Raw genomic sequence first — 19614 nt, forward strand, 5'->3', positions numbered from 1 at the left:
TTTCTCCATTTTTGATTCTTTTTATATAGACACAAAACATAGATGTTATGAAGTATCCAAAAAATGTAGTTTATGATGGTACTTTCTGGTATGAAAGACATATACACATACTTATGATTTCTCAGCACTGAGCATAAATATCATTTCTACATCATTTATTTCTTATAAATGGTATTTTATTCAGGGAATTTATGACATTTCTTCTAACGGCATGAATGTTCTTTGTCTGTGGCATTGGCAGCAGGTTTTTTCCCAAATTTATATTCCGTGCTTAACGTCTTGGGTAGCTCGATCGTTATGGACGAACTGGAATCACTCTGTTGCATCTGCTCGGGCCACACACCGTCGCCAGTAAAGTGAAAATCCATCTCTATCAAGTAGAGCGCAAGGGCAAGCTTTTGCGATGAATTTGCTTTACCAACATCGACCCCAAGTTCCTCGTTTATCTTTGCATCGGTGTCCAAGACTGTCAGTTTTTCTTCTATTCTACCTCTGAAAGATAATCGAAAATGGTCAGCCTACTCATTTCTTTAATATACTCAAATTAAAAACGTACAATGGATACAGCAGAATGTGGATATTATCGAGCATGTCACTGGTGGTAAACTTTTGCTTCAGCAATGCCTCGATAGTGTCTTTCATCTGTACGATTGGCACATGGAACCAATTTGGGTGTCGTTTCATTTGCTCCAATGCAGCCGTACCGGGTTCGCCAAACATGTTCTTCAGGAAATGGGCTGTGTCTCTGCCTTTAGTCCTGTCGCATCCATCGCGTACATATCTAAAATAGACGATACGCCGACGACGACAAAATTGGAAAAGAAATTGCTGAGCGAATTCTATTGCTTCGTGGTGCAGTTCCCCTACCTTTCAAAATTTCCCGAATGACTCGAAAGTACGTCCAGCGAAGCACAGCGAACCTTCAATTGCTGCAAGTACTCCAATCGAATGCTGGCCTTTTTTTGGTGATGGATCAGCTTCAGCACCCGTGGGTGCTTGCCCAGCACTTCAAATTCCTTCACGCTCTTCAACCGCTCGATACGTTGCTCGATGGTATTCGGTGAAAGCGTCAAAACGCAGAGACACTTGAGCAACTCGGACTCCGGTATGTTGTGTTCCTTCAGCAGCGCTATCGTCTTTGCGAAGGTAACGTGGTTTATCATAACTAGCTTGGGGTATTTAAGCGCCAACTCTTTGAACTCGATGCCAGCCACCGATGTTACGTGTTCCGGGAAGCGTAGTAAGTTTTCCGGATCCGCATGCAGCAGGTACATGTTGGCCAACAGCCTATCACGGCTGAACTTGTAATCGTGCTGCAGAACATCGATAACACGTTGTGTGTGACCAAAACTTTTATTTTTTATTTTGGAGTACGACGTCCACAGCTTCTGCCGCTCCGTTTCGGTTATGCCGAGTCGTTGAAACAGAAATTCATCGATAAAAGACGCCCGCATATCACACACCTTGCTTTGGTCGTCCCAACGGAACTGCGGTTCTACCGTTAGATCGAACTGACGCTTCATTTGATCGTACATGTTTAGATCGGCCGGAATGAGCCGAAACTGTTTCAGCCTTGCGACGCTGTTACGCATCAATCGGAGACTACTGCTGACGACATTTAAATTCAGCGCTTCCAAAACACCGCACTCACGCAGGATAGTGGTTCTGTTTTCCAACGTTATCAGGTGGCATTGCAAGATTTTGGGTTTTTCAAAGATTTCACTCATCGTGACATTCACGTACTTCAGGAAAGCCACTTTTTTCAATGTTTCGGTCCGGTCTAATTCTACCAGTGAACGATTTTGCAACAGCCATTTGTACACCTTGGATTGTGGTACACCTGAAACCAATGTAAAGGTACAAAGCAGCGATCAGGGATGGCTCAAGACTTGCACGTTAACTTACCTAAATGAGGCGCATAGAATCTAGCAGCGTCAAGCACGTTTATTTGGTCCTTATTTACCGCACTGCACATTTGACGACAAATTACTTGAAAACGATGCATTTCGATCCGCGCATCTGTTTACTTTCTGCACCGGGAATCACAGTGTTTTGAAGGAAGCCTGGTTTGTCAAAATCAGCTGTACGAGTTCTTGGCAACACACACACACCAACGAGTGCGAGCGTCACATTTCACGGCGATGTTTTAATTCCTTTACATAAATTTATGCTGCGATGTAATTTTGAAATTTTATGCTTATTGTTGCTCACTGATTGAATCATAATGGTACAACATGAATTTGCAACGGTAATATTTTCTACTCCGATGTGGAAACCGTATTACATTGAAAAAATGGATTTTTGTCTCAATCGCTGAACAATCATTAAAGTACACCATCATCAATAAATTCAAGTGTGTATTATTTATGTACTTAACTTCGTTTAACAAACTTGTGTTGATGACAGATGTTCTATAAACTTCCTAAAAATATTTAAAGCAAAAGAATACACAGCCATAGTTCAGGTCAACGTGTATACCGTTAAACCACGCGTAGCAATAATGTATACACACACGAAATTCGCGTTATTCGCGTCGAAAAACTCGATTATTGAAAATCGTTATCAGTAGAGGCAGAGCTTAACTGAGGAACGATAATATATCGTACCCCAGTTTGGAAACGCCCAAACGCTGGAGATTCTGACGAGAACTTCTATTAAGAACACTGCAGGCTAGGAGCGCTGGCAGGAAGTTGGACGATGTCGGCCGGGAAATAACGCTTAATATGAACAATATACGCTTTCGGTGTTTTCTTGTTTGAAATGGTTAATTATTTAAACTCTTTTAATAATATCTGTGGCGCGATTATCGCACAATTGTACATGTCTAGTTTCTGTTCCATAGTCTGTACAAATACAACACGTTGCCCAAAAGAATTTATTGACGGCGCTGATGCACGAGCACGGGTTTCGTGACGGTTTGTTTCATTCGTGTAGAGCAGAACAGAGAGTTGGATACCCTGAACCGTCCATCCTAGCATACGGCAGACGATTTCATCTAACGGTAAATTTCCTAACGATACTCTCCCACCGAGATCGGTGGTTTACAAAGCCTATAAGGGGTGAGTTGCATTATTTTTTATGCAAAACATCTATTTACAAAACTCTTTCACGCTTTCGTTCCAATATCATTACTCCCATAATAGCGATACGACTGAATGGACCAGTTGATGAACCTAGATGATGGTCCGCTGACGGAAAGATTCCCCCCTTTATCTGAGCTGATAAAGCCCGCCGGATCTGAGTATGAAGGATTCCAGAGTTTTATCGATAGAGACGCGCAAAGTCTTGCAGCGCCTGCGTGGTGGCACGTGGTGTTTCAGAGCTGTAAGTAAAAAGTGTAAATTTAATGTTATTGCAGAACTTGCCGACGTTACTCGCAACCCGTGTTATCGTCGAAAAACCTACTTGACAACATTAGCAACAAACTGCACCATTTGTTCGTGCGTAACAGTAACAGAACCACCACTGTTCTTCTTCGGTAGACTATCGAGCGCCTTCTTCACGTACTCCTCAAGCTGGTGCGGATTGTGTTGCTTTATTTCGACAAACACTTCCGCCACATCCGTCAGCATGTACGCGTGTAGAAAGAAGACGGATGCAATTAGAAGGTTCCGGATGAGCGATTCACCATGCTCAACGAGAATTGACTGCACAATCGTGCGCCGATCATTTGCCCGGTCATGGCGCAGCAGGCTGCAGAAGAACCGCATCACAGATATGTTGGCATCCCGGTGATCGAGTGTGCAAGCGAGCAACCCGCAATCGATGATCGGCTTGACCAGCTGCGACTGCAGAAACTGTAAAGGTGCCCGCTGAATGAAGCGTGTCGCGAGTCGAAAGAAATCATCAACCATGTCCGGGTGATTCTTGAGTCCATTTTCTATCCGCAGTACGCTGAACGTAGGTTGGATAAAGGCCTCCAGCATATTTAGCAGTCCTTGCGTGCAGCCCTCTTCGTAGGCGAACTCATCAACCAGAATGCTCCCCAAGTAGAGCAGACAACTGTGGTTGTGGCCCGAATAGATCGTGATGATTTGCTCGACCAGTGGCTCAAGGATGGGCATCGCCTGCTTTCCGATGCACCGGATCGCGTACCGTATGCAGCGCACGATACGTTCCATAACCTTCGAGTCGTTCTTGTAGCGATCGAGGGCTCGCGAAAGAACATTCCAGTTATTTACGATGACAAATACGCATGGATTTGGCTCGTTGCTGCGCACTGTTGGGTTAATGTGTCGATATATCGACGCTAACCGGTCCAACCAAAAGGCAGGATCGGAACGACACCTCTTCCCATCCAGGCCGTCGTCCTCGCCGTTCGTTAACCTGCTCAGTGCCTCCACCTGAAAGCTGCACAGCTCCTGCATGGCCGGTGTCAGCTGATTCGCCGGCAGCCGCCCGATAATTATGGAGATGCCTTTCAGCAGCCCGATGGCCGACTCCGTCTGAATGTCAAAGCTGTCGAGGCAGCGCGCTATCTCCATTAGGCCGCTGATGTGGCCCAGCATGTGTTTTTTGCAGGCGGAGCAGATTGACTGCAGCGAGTTTGCGGCGGCCGTCGCGAGACCATTCTTTTGTTGCAACGCAAACAGCAGAAAGTTCAGCACCGGCTGCAGCGTGTCTGGGTTCGAGTCAATCCAGTCGCACAGCTCTCCTAGTATGTTGATCGACGTGTAGCGGATCGCGATGTGACAGTTGTCTTGGAGATGCAGTATTGCCTCGACCACCTTCGGCACCACCTCGCTCTCCTCACTACAACGGAACCCCGGATCGTGGGGGGAAAGAGAGCATACACGAAAAACCATATGTAACCCTTAAACCATGTCGCGAGTATTTAATTTTAATCACCAAAGCTGGTTGAATCTCGCCGTTGGTATTTCACGCTCTCCCAATTCCATAATCTCTCTAGAAGATCCAAATAACACAAATCGCAAAAGTACATTAAAATGGTGTCCAATTCCATGGCGGCCGACGCGGAAGCGGGCTTTTGGTGGATGGGACGGTTAACCGGGTATAGGTACAGAAAACGGGACTGCAGTGGCAACGGGAGACATGTTGTTACGCTAATCCGATCAAATTCTTACAAAGTTTAATAAATCATTACAGTTTAACATGCAGTTGTTAATGACCTGTTTGTTTGATGTTGTTTAACTTTTGTAAATTTTGTCTAGAATCTATTATGTCACGCACAATCTAGTGTAAAATTAGGAGAAAAAAAAGATGCACCATTAACAAAAAGTGCTACTCTTAAGAGATCGTGTAGATACTCCAAAAGAAAAGAGGAAACGTTTTGTCAATCAAAAGTAAAGGCTAGCTTGAAAATCTAACTTGATCGAACAAAAAACCAACAAGAGCATCGCGCACCGTTCGTTGGGGCATACTTACGGCAGGATGTTTCGGGCCACGTTCTGCATGATAAACAATGCGGCCTCACTCGATTCCCAGGACACGTTCGGGGTTTGCAGTATAAGAAACATTTGCTTGAAGCAACTGATCGAGCTAACGATGAATATGACGTCCTTGATGATTTCTGAAACCTTAAACCGGAAATCCTGCAACGGGAGACAAAAACGAACAATTTTGCGGCTGACAGGTCACTTCAATGCGCGCAGCTTCCCTTACCTTAAAGGATCCACCTTCTTCCACTAATCCATCATGATCGGAATCGAGCTGTGAGTGCTTGTACAGTGCCGCTATCAGCCGCTCGACGTACGGTTTGAAGTGCGCTGTCAGTAAAAAGTTGTTCCGCTGATACAGATCCTCACTTAGCCGGTACCACATGTTGAAGGTAATCTCGGCCACCTCGTAGTCATAGTGTCCGACGCAGTTCAGCACCAGATCGAGTGCCTTCGTCGAATAGTGAGGTGTTTCAGCGTCCGAGCCCGCTACCATGCGCGTCAAATTGCTTTCCACCAGTACCGTAAACAACCGGCAAAAGTTCATCGACTTGTCGAGATCCTCCTGTGCGACGGACATATTGTACACCTCCTCCAGGCAAAGGATGCCGCTGAAGAGCTTCTCATCGAGACCACCGTGTGTGTTGTTTATCTCCATGCACTGTAGCAGCGAACAGAGCGCGTCCGTTGCTGCTTCATGGAGCTCGGGACTGCAGTTAATGTTGCTAAGCAACTGGAAGCAATACATTATGATCATGCTGTCACTAATCTCGGGCAGCTTAAATGCATTGACTTGCACCCAGGAGGTGAAACATTTCAATATCTTCGAGCGCAACAGTTCGCTATCGTTGCCATTCACGAGACACATCGTCAGGTATTCGACCACCATGGTGGAGTCGGCTTCGAGTTCTTGCAAAATCTCTTTCCGCCGGTTGGCGCCGAGTCGCAAGTGGCGCGAATTTACCTCCTCTGGAATGAGCGTAAGCAGCTCGAGAAGGGCGAACATCATGTTGGCGTTGCTCGAGAAGCGTTCCAGAAGCGTAGCCACCGGTTTGGTCCACGACGACATGAGCAACGCCAGGTCAGCGAGCGCAAGCGATAGCTGCGTTACGATGACGGACTTTGTTTCGAGCGTTATATGGCTGATGTGCTCAAGCAGCGATTGCCGCAAGGACTCGTGCGCCGTCTCCGGAAGCTCATGGAAGCTGGTTTGTATCTTGTTTCGCATTGTTTGGGCGGCGAAGGTGCACGAGTTAAGATCATGCTTCTGTTGTAACAGTTCGTCGGCAATCTTCCAGGAATGGATCTGCAAGGAGAGCAGCAAACAATTAGTGAAACACCAGTGGCACAGAAGATGATACCCAAAACAGAGAAACAAAAAATAAACTCGTCACTTTCGGAGTCGCTCACGGTGATGATAGGCTAGGATAAGCGAGGTAGAATGGAACTCCCACGGGAAACCGCGGCACTTTACCCCGTTTCGCCTCCTTCCCAAAGGGTCTTAAGATGAACTAAATTATCACCACGCTAAGGATGCATTTTCACAACGAAACTTATTTCCCTGCGCGGCTATGACAAAAGTTCCAGAACAAACGCATTTTTGAGGTTATATTTGCTACTCGGCGGTTGAGCAACAGAGACAGGGCGACCGTGAGAGAGCGAGTGAACGAGTTCCTCAGCGACCAGGCCTTGCTTCAATGGTGCCCGGGATCGACCTGCGTGTGCAAAAAGAACACTTACCGATTTTTGAAACTCTTCCAGCCACTTGGAGGCCTTTTCCTTTTCCACATTGTTCGGATCGTTGTACAGTGTGTAAACGCCTTGCAGAACGGCCTCAGTCGTCGGGGGCTCCATTTGGTCCATGGGAAAGCGAGCGTTTCTTCGTTGATCTTTCCACTCTCGTCGTAACTCAAGTTGCGGCAACCACGACTTTGAAAGACCGCTTTCGCGCGGTGAGCGAAAAGGACCGTTTGACTCCGGCCACGACACACACGGCACTCACTGTGTTTCTGTCTCGCTTACGCTCTTTTACCGTTTGACTACCCGGACTCCGTTCCGTGCCGTGCAAAAAGAACACTTTCGCACCGTGAACCACTATTCCGCGTTCCGTCGAAGGTTTTCTATCGCAGGTTGCACGATTAATATATTCTGTTAGTAAAAGTTAATGTACACTTGCACTTTTCGCTTGCTCTTTGAAGCATGGCATTTTGCAAAAGCTTTCTTTTCTAACCAAACCAATTTTTTGCTAAAATTTCTACCAAACCGACCGATTCCTTTTTGTCAATGACTCCGTGCGCTTTGGTTCTGTCATCCTGGCATTACACTTGAGTGCCCGAGTCAGTGCAGTGTTGCCAGTAAGAGTTACGAATCTATTCGAAATGGGAGTTAACGTAATAATTCAACTCGTATTATATACAATATATAAAGCACAGTGGCTACTTTAATAAACTTTTAAACATGAGAACATACTCTCAAAAGTTTAATTTGTTTTTCACGTTGCGTTCTTTACAATTATCGAAGTTAGAAAATCAATGGTTCTCAGCAGCAGGATGCAGATTCAGCAGCGTGCTGAGTTGGTTGAGCCGAAACCAAGCCGCAAACGTCAAAATAAAAGCCGAACCTTGTTTACGTTTCACGCCGCTACTGAAACAGCTCCGAATTACGATAAAATAAGTTAAATTGTGTTGGCCAAAACCAGGTGAGTGTTTACTTTCGTACTATTCGCAGCAGGGCCATCTAAAACTGAACTTATTTGCTCCCAGTTGCAGTCATGTCGTCGATTCAGGAGCGGCTTCAAATGAAGCGTGTCCCGTTGGATAAATGGTCAACCAAGGAAAAGCTTTGCCTGGCCTCGTCCGTAGCTTGCAGCGGTGACCAGAACTGGATGTCGGTGAGCCGGTCCCTAAAGATGCTTTGCGGTAACGATAGGCCGAGCGATTGGTTCGCACAAAAGTCATGTGCGGCCCAGTACGGCAAGCTGTTGGAGAATGTGGAGACGCCCAAACGGAAGAAGCGTACAGCTTCGGAGAGGGACGGTGTAGCAGCGGTTGAGACTCCCAGTGAATCAATTCTTCGCAAACTAACCCAAGAGCGTATTATTGAGCTGAAAAAAATCATCCAAGAAGAGAGCCAACAATACACCAAGGTGAAGGAGGACATCATACTGATACAGAGTGGCGTGACGGACGAAAGCAAATTACGCGAAATGTGGAAACAAATCGAACAGGAACGGGCCACTAAGGAGAAGGAACAAATACAGCACGCCCAATGGCTGAAGGAACGCGAAGAGAAGAAGCTGGAGCTCGAGCGTCAATGGCGGCCCATGTATCCGAACTCCCCTACGGCTTCCAACAAGGCCCCTACACCACCGATAAAAATTAAAGAGGAAACCGACGAAGACAGTCAAGGTTCGTGCAAGTCAGGAATGTCCCCTTTGTTAACATCTCTCCTCAAAAACGCTTCTGGCACTGCAGGAACGGGTTCCACTGGGTCTACCAGTCAACAATCGACGGGAAGAACGGCATCGCCCACCATCACCAACCTTTTGACGGGAAGTTCTACAGTCTCGGCCAAGCTTAGTCTTGCGTCTGCCGGCGAAATTGGCCAAAACGGGCAATCTAAACAGCCGGGCGCTCCTTCCAAACCAGATAACACGAGCTCAACTTCGGCTACCAAATTGATGGCGGTAAAAGAAGAGCAATGCCTGGGAGTGGAGGTTCCGACAGCGAGTAACGACGGGTTCGAAACGGTGAAACCAACGGTCGAATCCGAATCCATCAAGGCGGAAGTATTAGACGTGGAAATGGACAGCGAAGACAATGCTGACCCGGCGAAAGACTTATTGGACGTTTTCGAGGATCTCATACCGGACGACTTGGATGAAATCTTGAAGGAAAACAGTGGCATGATACTGGAAGATGTGGACCTGAAAAACGTCGTCGACTCAATCATGGAAGCGGACGATGAAGCGCTCAAAGACAAGGAACTCGATGTGATCGAAGACGACGGAGATGTGCAGATGGCAGATGTGGAGGAGAAGCTTATTGGGACGGCTCCAAAAAACGAGCAAAGTACGGTGGAAAGTGCAGGAACTCCACCACCACAACTTTTGCCTGCTAAACCGTCGGAAAATGACGATCCTTCCAGCAACAATGACGACGAAGTCAACGAAAATCCAATGCACGATGCCAGCAAATCTGTTGAGGCGCAACAGTTAACGAGCGAACCGTTAAATCAGGACGATAGCGACCCACCATCTGCGAAGGTTGAAATTATACCTATTGAAGACAGTACAAGCAACTCGCCGGCGACCATTCCTTCAAGTGACGATAACAAGGACTCAATGGAAGAAGCAAGTGGCGCGGACAATGCCGAGAGTGTCATCATTGTTTCGGATTCGGCAAAAGAGGAGGAGGAAGATGATGATCCGGAGGAGGAGCTCCCAAATTGCAGTTCGAACGAAGTGAGGACGAATGCGGATGATGACGATTCGGATGATAAGCCACTTGCTTCGTTGGATCACGCGGCAGTCGACAGTTCGGCTCAGGGCCAGGATACGTTAAAGGATGATGATGTAAGCGAAGCGAATGTATCGAATTCCATAGCTCAAGATGGTGTAAAAACAGAGGACATCAGTGAACCGTCGATGGATGTAAAAGTTGAACAACCCCCAATCGATTCTCCTTCGCTGCCAGCGGATGAAGCAAAAGCGAAGAAAGAGGCAATGGAAAAGCTGGCTTCTGAGTATGACTTCAAGGACGACGAGGAACCGATTGTCCCGATGTCAATACAGAAAGCCAAGGAGGAGAAGCACGTCTCAGAGGACGAAGTATTTGAAGATGCACAGGAAACATGCGTCGAACCGGAAGAAACAAAAGAGCAGGAACCACCAGTGAAGAAGAGTGTCCCGGAGGATCAAGTATTAACTGTGACGGATACCGATGACGATTCCTTGATAGAGATGAAAATCGGTAAAGCGAAACGCGACTACTCGCGTCGCCGACAGACGGATGAAGCGCAAAAGTTGAAAGACGATCTGCCGGGCTACACACGGCACGATGAAACAGCCGAAGGCCGTTCGTTGCGGAAGCTCCGGGACCGCGATCGTTCCGAAAGCCCGTACGTCATTCAGGATGATGAGGCGAACGAGATGAAAATGAAACGCAGTTATTCGTCGACACCCGTCATGGATTCGATTCCAGGTTCACCTGCTTCGAGCGAAGACCGGGATCACCGGGCGTGGAAAAAATCGATTCTTGCCGTACACTCTCGGATTAGTGTGTTGAAGAATGCAGTCGCATTTCAGAAACCACTGCCGGAGGATCAAATCACGCAACTTATCTACCGACCCATGGATTTGGCTCAGATTAAGCGCAACATAGAAAATGGTAACATACGAACCACGGTTGAATTTCAACGCGACATCATGCTCATGTGCACCAATGCAATCATGCTGAACCGTGCTGAACTCTGCCCGCCCCACACTGCCCGTATGCTGATGCGCGAAAGTGTGGCGCTTATCGAAACCGGCATGGACCCCAAAGCGATAAGGGAGCGCGACAGCGACCGAGGTACACACAAGCGCAGCTCCCGGAAGAGTACGACGAGGAATTCTTCGGCCGGTAGAAATTAGCTATAATATCAGCTCGAGAGGTGGTTAGGATTAGGCATCTCGATTTACGCGCATTAATAAAAGTAAAATAAAATTATCATGAAGGTTTAAAGTGCATATGATTCTGTTTACATTTTCGCTTTCAAAAGATTCCTTCTACGTTGGGTTTTAAAGAAAAATAATTGCTAAGACTGTTGAGACAATTTATGGGTCGATTTATTTAGACAAACTGTTCCTGTGGCTACGAGGTTCGTCGTCTATTAAAAGCAGCACAAGTCTTTCCAACCTTCCAGCACTAACGGCCTTGTAATGAATATCAATGTTAATGCGTTTATGATCTTTAGGCGATTAAAACCTTCGTCGCCATTATCCTATGAAGCCTATCGTTTAGCAAAGTGTTAATGGCTCAATTGCACACGCATCATGTTAAACAGGTTGAATCATTAGAAGCATCCATCTGGATGTTACGATTGATTTGAAAACGACGACGATTATAGTAAAGTATTAAACAAATAACCATCTATGATGAACTCATAAGTAAGGCGATACTTAGCAACTATGTCTTTCCGCACCAAAATACGCCAACCATCGCCCCTGCGTATCCGGTAATGAGCACATAAATCAAGCGTATTCCACGGGGTCGTGAAGCATTAAGTACCATAAACCTATATATGTTTTCCCCAACCTGTTCACGGAGGCATTACCCGCAGAGTTCCATGGCGCAATGGTACTATTTTATGCGAGATGAGACGTACTGCTCAGTTCAGCTACAGCAGAAAGCTATTATTCGCAGAAGAGTCATAATTCGAATTGAGACCATGAATGGGAAAGTGCTGGAGCAATGTGGCGTCCATGCATAGTGGTAAGATGTGGTGCAGTGCCGGGTAATTCGAATTAAGCCTATTGCGCAATCGGTGCGCACCGCCGCACCGGAGACTGGGCCAATTCGAGAGACAAACAAAGCGTCCGTGAGGAACCGGAATGGCGTTTCGCGGACCCCTCACAAACCCCGTCGTGTAAGAAGGAGGAAAAGAAGTCAAACAAACCGGTGTACGGTGACCTGATCTATGCTGCCCCCTCGGGACCTAGGGCCGGTAAGAGATGAACGAGTTTTCCGCGAATGCCGGCGCGGGCACATACATGCCAAGAAAGCCGTATGGACTCTTACACGGGGCTGATATCTCTGTTTTCCGCATTAGGTCTGCTGCCTCGAACTCACAATTTAGGGAATGAAAATGGCTACAAATTTGTTAGGTCGACGCGGAACTAGGAGGGCGGTCGTACGCCTCGTACTACTTTGTGAGCTTTGAACAAAGTTTGATTTGGAAATGGAATCGGTGTAAGTTGTGTGCTTTATTTATGCTTTCTTTAGTTTTCTTACGACTGCTCTCTTCTGCTATTATCAGTCGGTACTTATAATTTTATAATTGATTAAATTTGCTTATACTGTGCAAGGCCTATACTAAGGTCTTGGCTTTGCGATCTTTGAACTCCTTAAAATCTTTGACGACTGCAATAAAGTTCTTGACAGTGTCCGTTATATCCACTAGTATCCGCTAGCCACATGTTCTAAAGCCGGAAATAAAACCATATGAACAAACCGTGAATAAATTCAGAAATAACACGGTTTATCAACCGTGAGGAAGAAATACAACGTCCCCAACTCCCGGTGTCGTGCTCACTGTCGCAAATTCACCGGCTGTTCCTCCCGACAAGTGCATCGGTGGCCAGGCCGGAATCAAAGTGCACGTGTATTTACGATTCTCATCGCACGTGATCACAGTGTCAGCAGCAAGGTGTAGTGCCCGGTGTTTATTGTACATCTCAATTGGAGCCTACCACGGAGTTGGTTGGCTGGAAGGGGCACACATTCCGACCGCGAAAAGAAATGGAAACAACGGACGGCCACGGATCAAGTGCGGCGCGTCAGGCCTTGGTTATTGGACGCGTTTCAGTGGCGTGTCAGTTGTGTTCAACTACTCGCCGACAACGGTTCACTGACTCGAACAGCCTCTTCGTCCTTAGTGTCGGCGGCCAGTGTCAGTAATAAAGAGATACATTTTACTACCAAGTTCGTAGTTGCATCGCTCAGAGAATTAGATAGTTATTAACAAAAGTAAAAGCATTGACGGAAAAGCTTACGCGTTACGAAACCCGGTGCAGCCAGTTTAGTTGAAGAGTGCGCGCGAAGGTGTTACTGGTTTTATGCAACGAAAACCGTTCGGGCCGGACCAACGAACAACATTATGACGAATTGTTTAAATTTAATAACTCGTTACGGCTCATTACGGGTCTGGATGGTGCATCTGGTGCTGGGCTCTTTGGTCGCCCTTGATTATTACACTGTTGCTGGCGTTACAGTGGGTAAGTGGAAACTGCACCGATTTTAAAGGAAACGCAATAGCAAGTGCCAGCTAGCAGTTCCCTACTTCCGTCCGTGAAGTGGCGTGGCGGTGAAAAGAGAACCTGGTTGCCGTAGTGGAGCTAACCGAATACAATCTTCGAGTACACTAAGGTTTTGGCTTGGAGTTACAGCTTGAGGCATTATGGTGTGCAAAGTGAAATAAGTAAACCCACCTATGATCTGGATTTCTGTTTTTGACGTGGTTGACAGTTTTAGCATTTTCTACGAAGATTTTTGTTCTTTCAAATATTCAATACTTTGAGTAAATCCTACTAAGCAATGCTAGAACCGTGAAATTGAAATGTTTCGAAACATCTGACAGTTGAACTTTTCGTATAATTAAAGACGTATTTCCGCTTCCGCCATCGACGGAACCAATCGCATCGCAACGGTACTACCGCCAGCATCCGATCCCTCACTATCAGGAAAACAGTAGGGCGGTGAAGATGAAGAGTCACATCAAACACATTCTGAATATCAACGAAGAAAATAGCACTCTCGACGGCTACTTGCTCTCGCTGTTGAACACGGAAAATCTTAATCCCACGTACGTCTTTCTCCTGCCAATGGAGGGCAAGAACAACGTCCGTAAACTGATATACCAGCGCAGTGACTTCGAGGAAGCGGAGTTTCCGAACGTTACCACCGTGAACAAATTCACCGCGAGGCCCAACCCAACAGCGCCAACTCCAAAACCCGGCAGCGATATGGTGCTGGAAAAGAAGATCTTCGAGTACGACAAGGACATCATGGACGAGGGTACACTGAGAGTGTTGGAGGAGAACGTGCGTACCGAACGGAACTTTATCAAGTTCATGGACGATCTGAACCGCGACTTGGACGAAGAAGAGAGCCGCCGGGTGTTGAAGGATAGTTTACGTAAATCTTCGTCCTCTTCGTGGCCCGGGTCGACCGCTCTGTTCACGCCGTATACGAATAAAAACACACAAACCGTAGACTGGGACGATCTGGGTCTTGAAGGATGGGTCGGCGGATTGCGTGAGCTACAGCACCATCGTTTCGAGCCTCCTGTGTTGGAGAAGTAAGTATCGAATCGAGGTGTGCAGCCTTCGTTGATCGTATCGTTGAACGTATCCTTCGCTGATTTTGCTTAGGCCAAAAACGGATCCCAGTCTAGCTCACCCGGGACAAACATCACTGCAGACAAGCTTTCAACCGGGCCAGCAAGTGCCGCCCCGTGCGACTTCCCTTGGGAAAACGGTCGTCAATCAGACGGCGTCAGCCACTCGGTACAAGCAGACGGGCGTCCTGCTGAGCGAAGCAGTCGGTGCAAAGCTGGAGGAGATATACAAACGCACCAACAGCAGTAATGCTCGCATCAAGTGGCCCATCACCAACAGTCGCGACGCACACCGGGACGAGGATGTGTTCATTGCCCGGGCCAACAATCCTTTTGGCCACTCAACAAAGTGGCGCTGGAGGTAAGTGGGAACCGAAACGCCCCTGTCCAGCTTGGCCTATTGTTTGTTTCGCGCCCGACAACCCCCGTGACGGTGGTGCTTTGTCGAACAATTAACCTCACTTGTGAGTCGCTGCCTAGCGGCCGTTACGCAAGGTACGCAACCGACCGGAGCAGCCGGCAAAAGGAAATCCCAAAACTGGGTCTCTTGATAAACGTGCGCCATAAGTAAGTCACTGTGCGAGGAGGATGCTCGTAACGCCGCTTCGGTAGGTCGATCGGTCGGTCGTCAGATGTAGGGCAGAAGGTGAGAGAGTATTTCCGGCAAAGTGTCGTCGCGAGCAAACTGTTTCCTCGTTACGAACCTGTTTGCGCCGATTAGGAATTTTCCTCCACCGCTTGTTGGGCCACCTTCCTGCTCTACGTAGACCGTGAAGTGATGCTCCAAGTATAACGCGTTTTCTTTTCCATCTGCTCTCCTCCTCGTCGGACATCGGTTGGTTCCCGATCACTTATTCACTTTCATTTCTCCCACCAAACGCAGACTAATAGCCATCTGCCGTGGCGCGTGTTCCGTTTGGTTTTGCGTATCGCTCCACGCACATGTTTTGTTTGGCGCGTGTTTTCAAATCTTCGCGCATTTTGCGCATTGCGCCTCTCATTCAAGCTTCGTACGGTGATTGCTATCGCTGCGTAACGATGGCTCTCCGTCGATGGTACTTGCACGTTTGTTACCGTTTTGTAGCGGTGTATAGGTTCTGCGCGACGCAGCATCACTGGTGGCGTTACGCAATGCAATGCTCCATGTGGGAAGTGCTGGCTGATCACTGACCCACAGAGGTGCGTCAAGAAAAATGATCTAATCGGTTCGCGGATATCCGCAGCCTTGGTATGCACCAGAAATGAAGGTCTTTAGAAACGGCTGACGAGTTTGGTAACAAATATGGACAAAAACGAAGACCCGCGACCCGGCTTGTGCTTTAATTAATACACATTAATTGGCCGTCTGTCATAAAGCCAGTTTAGCAAGGTTTTAAAATGGTTTAACTTTGCAGAAGATTTATTGGACCGTAACAAAAGAGCTGCGCTGCCCTTGATTTAGTAATGTTTTACGATGTTGTCACCAGCACCGTTAAGAAACACAACTGCTGATCGTCACATTGGATAGTTTCATTCATCGATTTCAGATTTACTACATACCGATGTTTCCATTTCAATTTAGTGCTTCTAATGAACTTGCTCCCGTTTGTGTCTGAACGTACAGTTTGACTCAGTAATCAAACCTAATCTGTTCTCCCAATTAGCAACGAATCGGAACTAGAGGATCCTTTGAAAGCCGAAAGGCAGCCGTCGCGTGATGGACGATCGAAGCGCGGAGTCTACAACTTATATTCGATGATTAAGTGCGCGACAGGATGCGATCCCATTATTTACAAAGGCTACGGCTGTTACTGTGGCTTCCTGGGCTCGGGTCAAGCTCTGGATGGTATCGATCGGTGCTGTAAGATGCACGACTACTGCTACAGTACCGCCAACTGTCCCATGTTTCTCGAGTACTTCGTCCCGTATCTCTGGAAGTGCTATCGTGGTCGTCCATTGTGTGGTAAGTTACTGTTCCCGAAAAAGTCTGTTGTCATATCGCTTGTGCTTTATTAAACGTAATTTTTGCTATCTGCTTTAGCAATCGATCACGGCGAATGGGGCGGGCCTGGTTCCTGTGCTTCCCGATTGTGCCATTGCGACTTGTCGCTATCGAAGTGCTTGCGACGATATTACTGTCCGCGTAAACGAAACGTGTGCACAACTTCACCATTGCGGTTGCTACAGAATCTCGTTATGGTGTTTTAGGTACCTTGCCATTCGAAATGCCGCATCGTTCCCGTCTAGGTTAAGTGCTAGCATTTCCAAAGTACAAAGTTTCCGTTAGTATGTACATTAATAGTGACTCAACGCGATAGAGTAAATAAAATTTGCCAAACCCAACAGTCAAAACCACTTGTTTATAGTTTATAAACCGAATTAAATTAGCTCACTATTAACCCACAATGATTTAACATTTTATTGCTCTTTATTTTATAGGTTCTTGCGCTTCGGGTTCACCAGCAAAAAGCCACAAGCCTTTGCTGCACGTGATTAAATAAGGCAGTAAGTGGGATGAAAATTTGTCCGTAAAATGGTCACCTCTGACGTGTAGGTTAACAATAGAACTAAAATAATAATAAATATCTGTGGTGAGATGCGTCTTCCAATGGCATGTGATCTGCTGGGAAGAAAGAAAAATCGATTTTGGATGGTCGTATACTGGCATTTGATAATTTTTTGTTCTCAATAATTTGGGCCACGAAAATCACAAAATACGATTTCGCAGATAGTGCTTGATAAGCTGAATGCAGACAACTGAATCTTCGGCGCTGTCGTGTCCAGCATCTAGACAACAAAAAAACAAAAGAAAGAAGTTGATATAGTGGACCGATTGTAAGCGCTTTACTAGAAACCTACCATTTTCCTGAATAATCTTCTTCAGATTCTCGATGCAAAGAGTTTTGAGGGCGCGCTTCTTCGGTGGTCCCATCTTGTGCGGATACAGCACAGAAGTATCGACGACGACGTCGTGTATGAGCTTCAGTGCCCGGAAATCGCTTTCCAGGCTGTGGCCGACCAGAATTGTTTCCGCGTTGAACATGGATAGTAAGACGGCCTGCACGTTGCACAGCGTGGTCCTGGTCGATCGTAGCATCTCCTCCGTGATACCGGAAAATCTGCGAACATACCAGGGAGAGTGAAAATAACTTAGAAAACAAATGTGAATAGGCAAATCAAAGACCCGTACCGTGTGTTATAGTCAACGATCCGGTTCAAGGGTTTGACGAGTGTATCGTAAACAGTCTTCTCGTTGATATCAACCACCGTGACGCGGGTCAGTTCAAGGCCACCGGTCGTGTAACACATTTCGCAATCAAGCGCGAATACATCTCGCTTGGTCGGCTCGTAGCCCTCAGGCGGAGCGATCGTTTTCACGAAACCGTGCAGGTCTTCGTAGTCCAAGTAGCTGGAGACGTGATAGTTGGCGTACATGCAACCAGGCGTTCCGGACGGCTGCTGGCAGCAGTTATGCAGGTTGTCTGCGAATCCGCGCCGATAGCAGGTGCTCTTCGGATGATAGATGCACGTGTCCACCTGCGGCTCGTCGTACAACTCCAAATTGAACACCTTCGCGCAACGGGAACAGTAGCGTTCGTTTTCGTTCGGTGGCCGACGCGGTTTTGTGGTGTACATCTTCGCCTTTCCCGGCACATCAGTCGCCCGGGGGAAACCGTTGGAGCGGAGTAGCTCCTCGGTAAGGATGCATTCGTGAATCATTTTATAAGCGACGGTCGCGGGCGCATTGTCAATGGTATACGCCGAGGTTTTAACGTCCGTTTTTCTGGGGAAAAAAGGTTAATATTCCAATAGTTCGTTAGCCGACTGGAAAAGACCCGCAACAGTGTGAAATGTGCTCACAGTTTCTTGTTGACGCTCCAGGAAATATTGTTAACCATTTTGCCCGCAAGTATGACATCGTGAGATACGGTTTTGTTCCTGCAATCGATATAAAAGTTCGATTGAACGAAAAATCATGTAAAACGTTTTACTGCGCGAAAAAACGCGACTCACTTTTCGGCTGCCTCGTTGCCCGTTTCGATAACCTCTTTGCGTAGTTTGTTGATCGTTAGTAGGGCGCTGCTTTTGTAGATCATCGCCGTGCTACACTTCTTCATCACGGCCAGTTCTTCCGTCTGGGCACGATCCCAAGCATCTTCACAATTCGGATAGATGTTGAGGCAGTGTTTCACCATCAATCCGTAATACTGCATCCGAATGTTGTACGATATTTTGCTTGATGTCGGTTCAAGGATAGGCGGTGCTTGAGGGGTCTGAGCGACCGCTACAGAAACACTGGCTGCGGTTGCGTGTGCCACACGTCCTCCCACCTTCGATGAGGTCTGTGCCGGTGTTCGCGCCGCTTGGTTCTTCTTAAGTTGATCTATCTTTTCTTTTGCCTTTTGGAAAGCAAGCACATTAACAGCGGGAGTGAATCGGCCTAGAACAGGGAAATGCGCATTTGTTGATTCCAACTGATACTTCTGTTGTTTTGGATTCATACTTTTGGGCATACTGAAGCTACTAGTCTCTGGTGGCGAAGTATAAAACCTGTTCGGACTGATCGGTAACACTGGCACTGGCGATCCATTAACCGGAGCTGGTGGTGTTGCAAATTTTGCCATAGCTTTACGCGTTTCCTCCGCGATTTGGCGTTTCATTTCCTCTTCTGCTTGTTTTCGGGCTGCCAGTTCTTCTTGCTGCTTTCGAACGATTTCCCGACGAAGATAGATGGACTGTAAGGAGAGCAACAATGGAATGAAGAAACGTACCGCGGATACGAACAATTTTAATTCAAACTCTACCTTAATAGCGTTCTGGATGTGATTGGTTTTCTTCTCCACCACAGGCAATAACTTAGAGGTGCTGGCCCCATCGTAAGCGACCCGTTTCTTCCGATTGTCATCGTAATTTGTCTTCGATTCTGCCAACATGGCTATCAAATCGATTTGTCCGTTTATCACTTCCAATTCCTTCGCTTCGTGTTTCTGCACTTCTGGTTGGTACTCTTCAAAAATTAATTTACACTGCTCAATGATGTCATCGTCATCACTGTCCATATCGATATCGCTCGGTGGATTGTTGATCAGTTCCTGATAGATCTCATCCTCCGAAGGGCCTATTTTCTCTTCCACGAACGGTG

The 19614-nt window shown here is 47.0% G+C and overlaps 5 protein-coding genes across 6 annotated transcripts in view; 2 read left to right on the forward strand and 3 right to left on the reverse strand.

Annotated features, from left to right (window-relative positions):
• Positions 1-203: 203 nt before the first annotated feature.
• Positions 204-2022, reverse strand: LOC128270492 (transcription termination factor 5, mitochondrial). Its single transcript, XM_053007897.1, has 4 exons — positions 1906-2022; positions 868-1840; positions 557-781; positions 204-492 (listed from the first exon to the last, which is right to left on the reverse strand). The coding sequence occupies exons 1-4, from the start codon at positions 2003-2005 to the stop codon at positions 204-206; spliced, it is 1587 nt and encodes a 528-aa protein (XP_052863857.1). The 5' UTR covers positions 2006-2022.
• An 816-nt stretch (positions 2023-2838) lies between these two features.
• Positions 2839-7371, reverse strand: LOC128272212 (transportin-3). Of its 2 annotated transcripts, XM_053009975.1 has the most exons (6): positions 7137-7371; positions 5623-6702; positions 5386-5552; positions 4849-4905; positions 3406-4752; positions 2839-3322 (listed from the first exon to the last, which is right to left on the reverse strand). In XM_053009975.1, the coding sequence occupies exons 1-6, from the start codon at positions 7257-7259 to the stop codon at positions 3262-3264; spliced, it is 2835 nt and encodes a 944-aa protein (XP_052865935.1). In that variant the 5' UTR covers positions 7260-7371; the 3' UTR covers positions 2839-3261. The 2 variants fall into 2 exon arrangements, with proteins under 2 accessions (XP_052865935.1, XP_052865936.1); XM_053009976.1 differs by lacking the exon at positions 4849-4905.
• A 795-nt stretch (positions 7372-8166) lies between these two features.
• LOC128272961 (bromodomain-containing protein 8) lies at positions 8167-11075 on the forward strand. Its single transcript, XM_053010852.1, has one exon. It carries the CDS (start codon positions 8167-8169, stop codon positions 11026-11028), a length of 2862 nt encoding a protein of 953 aa, XP_052866812.1. The 3' UTR covers positions 11029-11075.
• Positions 11076-13253: 2178 nt separating this feature from the next.
• Positions 13254-16679, forward strand: LOC128273868 (uncharacterized). The gene is made up of 5 exons (XM_053011927.1): positions 13254-13371; positions 13757-14453; positions 14527-14853; positions 16136-16434; positions 16513-16679. Exons 1-5 carry the CDS (start codon positions 13254-13256, stop codon positions 16677-16679), a joined length of 1608 nt encoding a protein of 535 aa, XP_052867887.1.
• Positions 16680-16911: 232 nt separating this feature from the next.
• The window catches only part of LOC128274516 (RNA exonuclease 1 homolog), a 4285-nt gene continuing 1582 nt past the window's right edge, over positions 16912-19614 (reverse strand). Inside the window, exons 3-9 of the mRNA XM_053012742.1 lie at positions 19277-19599; positions 18976-19207; positions 18486-18912; positions 18333-18410; positions 17662-18255; positions 17331-17590; positions 16912-17258 (exon numbers count right to left, since the gene is read on the reverse strand). Coding sequence (XP_052868702.1) covers positions 17179-17258; positions 17331-17590; positions 17662-18255; positions 18333-18410; positions 18486-18912; positions 18976-19207; positions 19277-19599 — 1994 coding nt within the window. The 3' untranslated portion in view covers positions 16912-17178. The remainder of the gene's footprint in view (positions 17259-17330; positions 17591-17661; positions 18256-18332; positions 18411-18485; positions 18913-18975; positions 19208-19276; positions 19600-19614) is intronic.

The sequence above is a fragment of the Anopheles cruzii genome, chromosome 3, assembly GCF_943734635.1.
Source record: "Anopheles cruzii chromosome 3, idAnoCruzAS_RS32_06, whole genome shotgun sequence".
Taxonomy (NCBI): Eukaryota; Metazoa; Arthropoda; class Insecta; order Diptera; family Culicidae; genus Anopheles; species Anopheles cruzii.

Bases quoted from the DNA above. Each gene is read 5' to 3' on its own strand.
- LOC128270492 (XM_053007897.1), bottom strand. From the start codon at position 2,005: ATGCATCGTTTTCAAGTAATTTGTCGTCAAATGTGCAGTGCGGTAAAT. The intron at 1,841-1,905 runs GTAAGTTAACGT...CATTGGTTTCAG, and splicing joins ATTCTATGCGCCTCATTTAG to GTGTACCACAATCCAAGGTG. The intron at 493-556 runs GTACGTTTTTAA...ATTATCTTTCAG, and splicing joins CACATTCTGCTGTATCCATT to AGGTAGAATAGAAGAAAAAC.
- LOC128272212 (XM_053009975.1), bottom strand. From the start codon at position 7,259: ATGGACCAAATGGAGCCCCCGACGACTGAGGCCGTTCTGCAAGGCGTT. The intron at 5,553-5,622 runs GTAAGGGAAGCT...CTCCCGTTGCAG, and splicing joins AAGAAGGTGGATCCTTTAAG to GATTTCCGGTTTAAGGTTTC. The intron at 3,323-3,405 runs GTAGGTTTTTCG...TTTTACTTACAG, and splicing joins TTTGTTGCTAATGTTGTCAA to CTCTGAAACACCACGTGCCA.
- LOC128272961 (XM_053010852.1), top strand. From the start codon at position 8,167: ATGTCGTCGATTCAGGAGCGGCTTCAAATGAAGCGTGTCCCGTTGGAT.
- LOC128273868 (XM_053011927.1), top strand. From the start codon at position 13,254: ATGACGAATTGTTTAAATTTAATAACTCGTTACGGCTCATTACGGGTC. The intron at 13,372-13,756 runs GTAAGTGGAAAC...GTATAATTAAAG, and splicing joins TGTTGCTGGCGTTACAGTGG to ACGTATTTCCGCTTCCGCCA. The intron at 16,435-16,512 runs GTAAGTTACTGT...TATCTGCTTTAG, and splicing joins TCGTGGTCGTCCATTGTGTG to CAATCGATCACGGCGAATGG.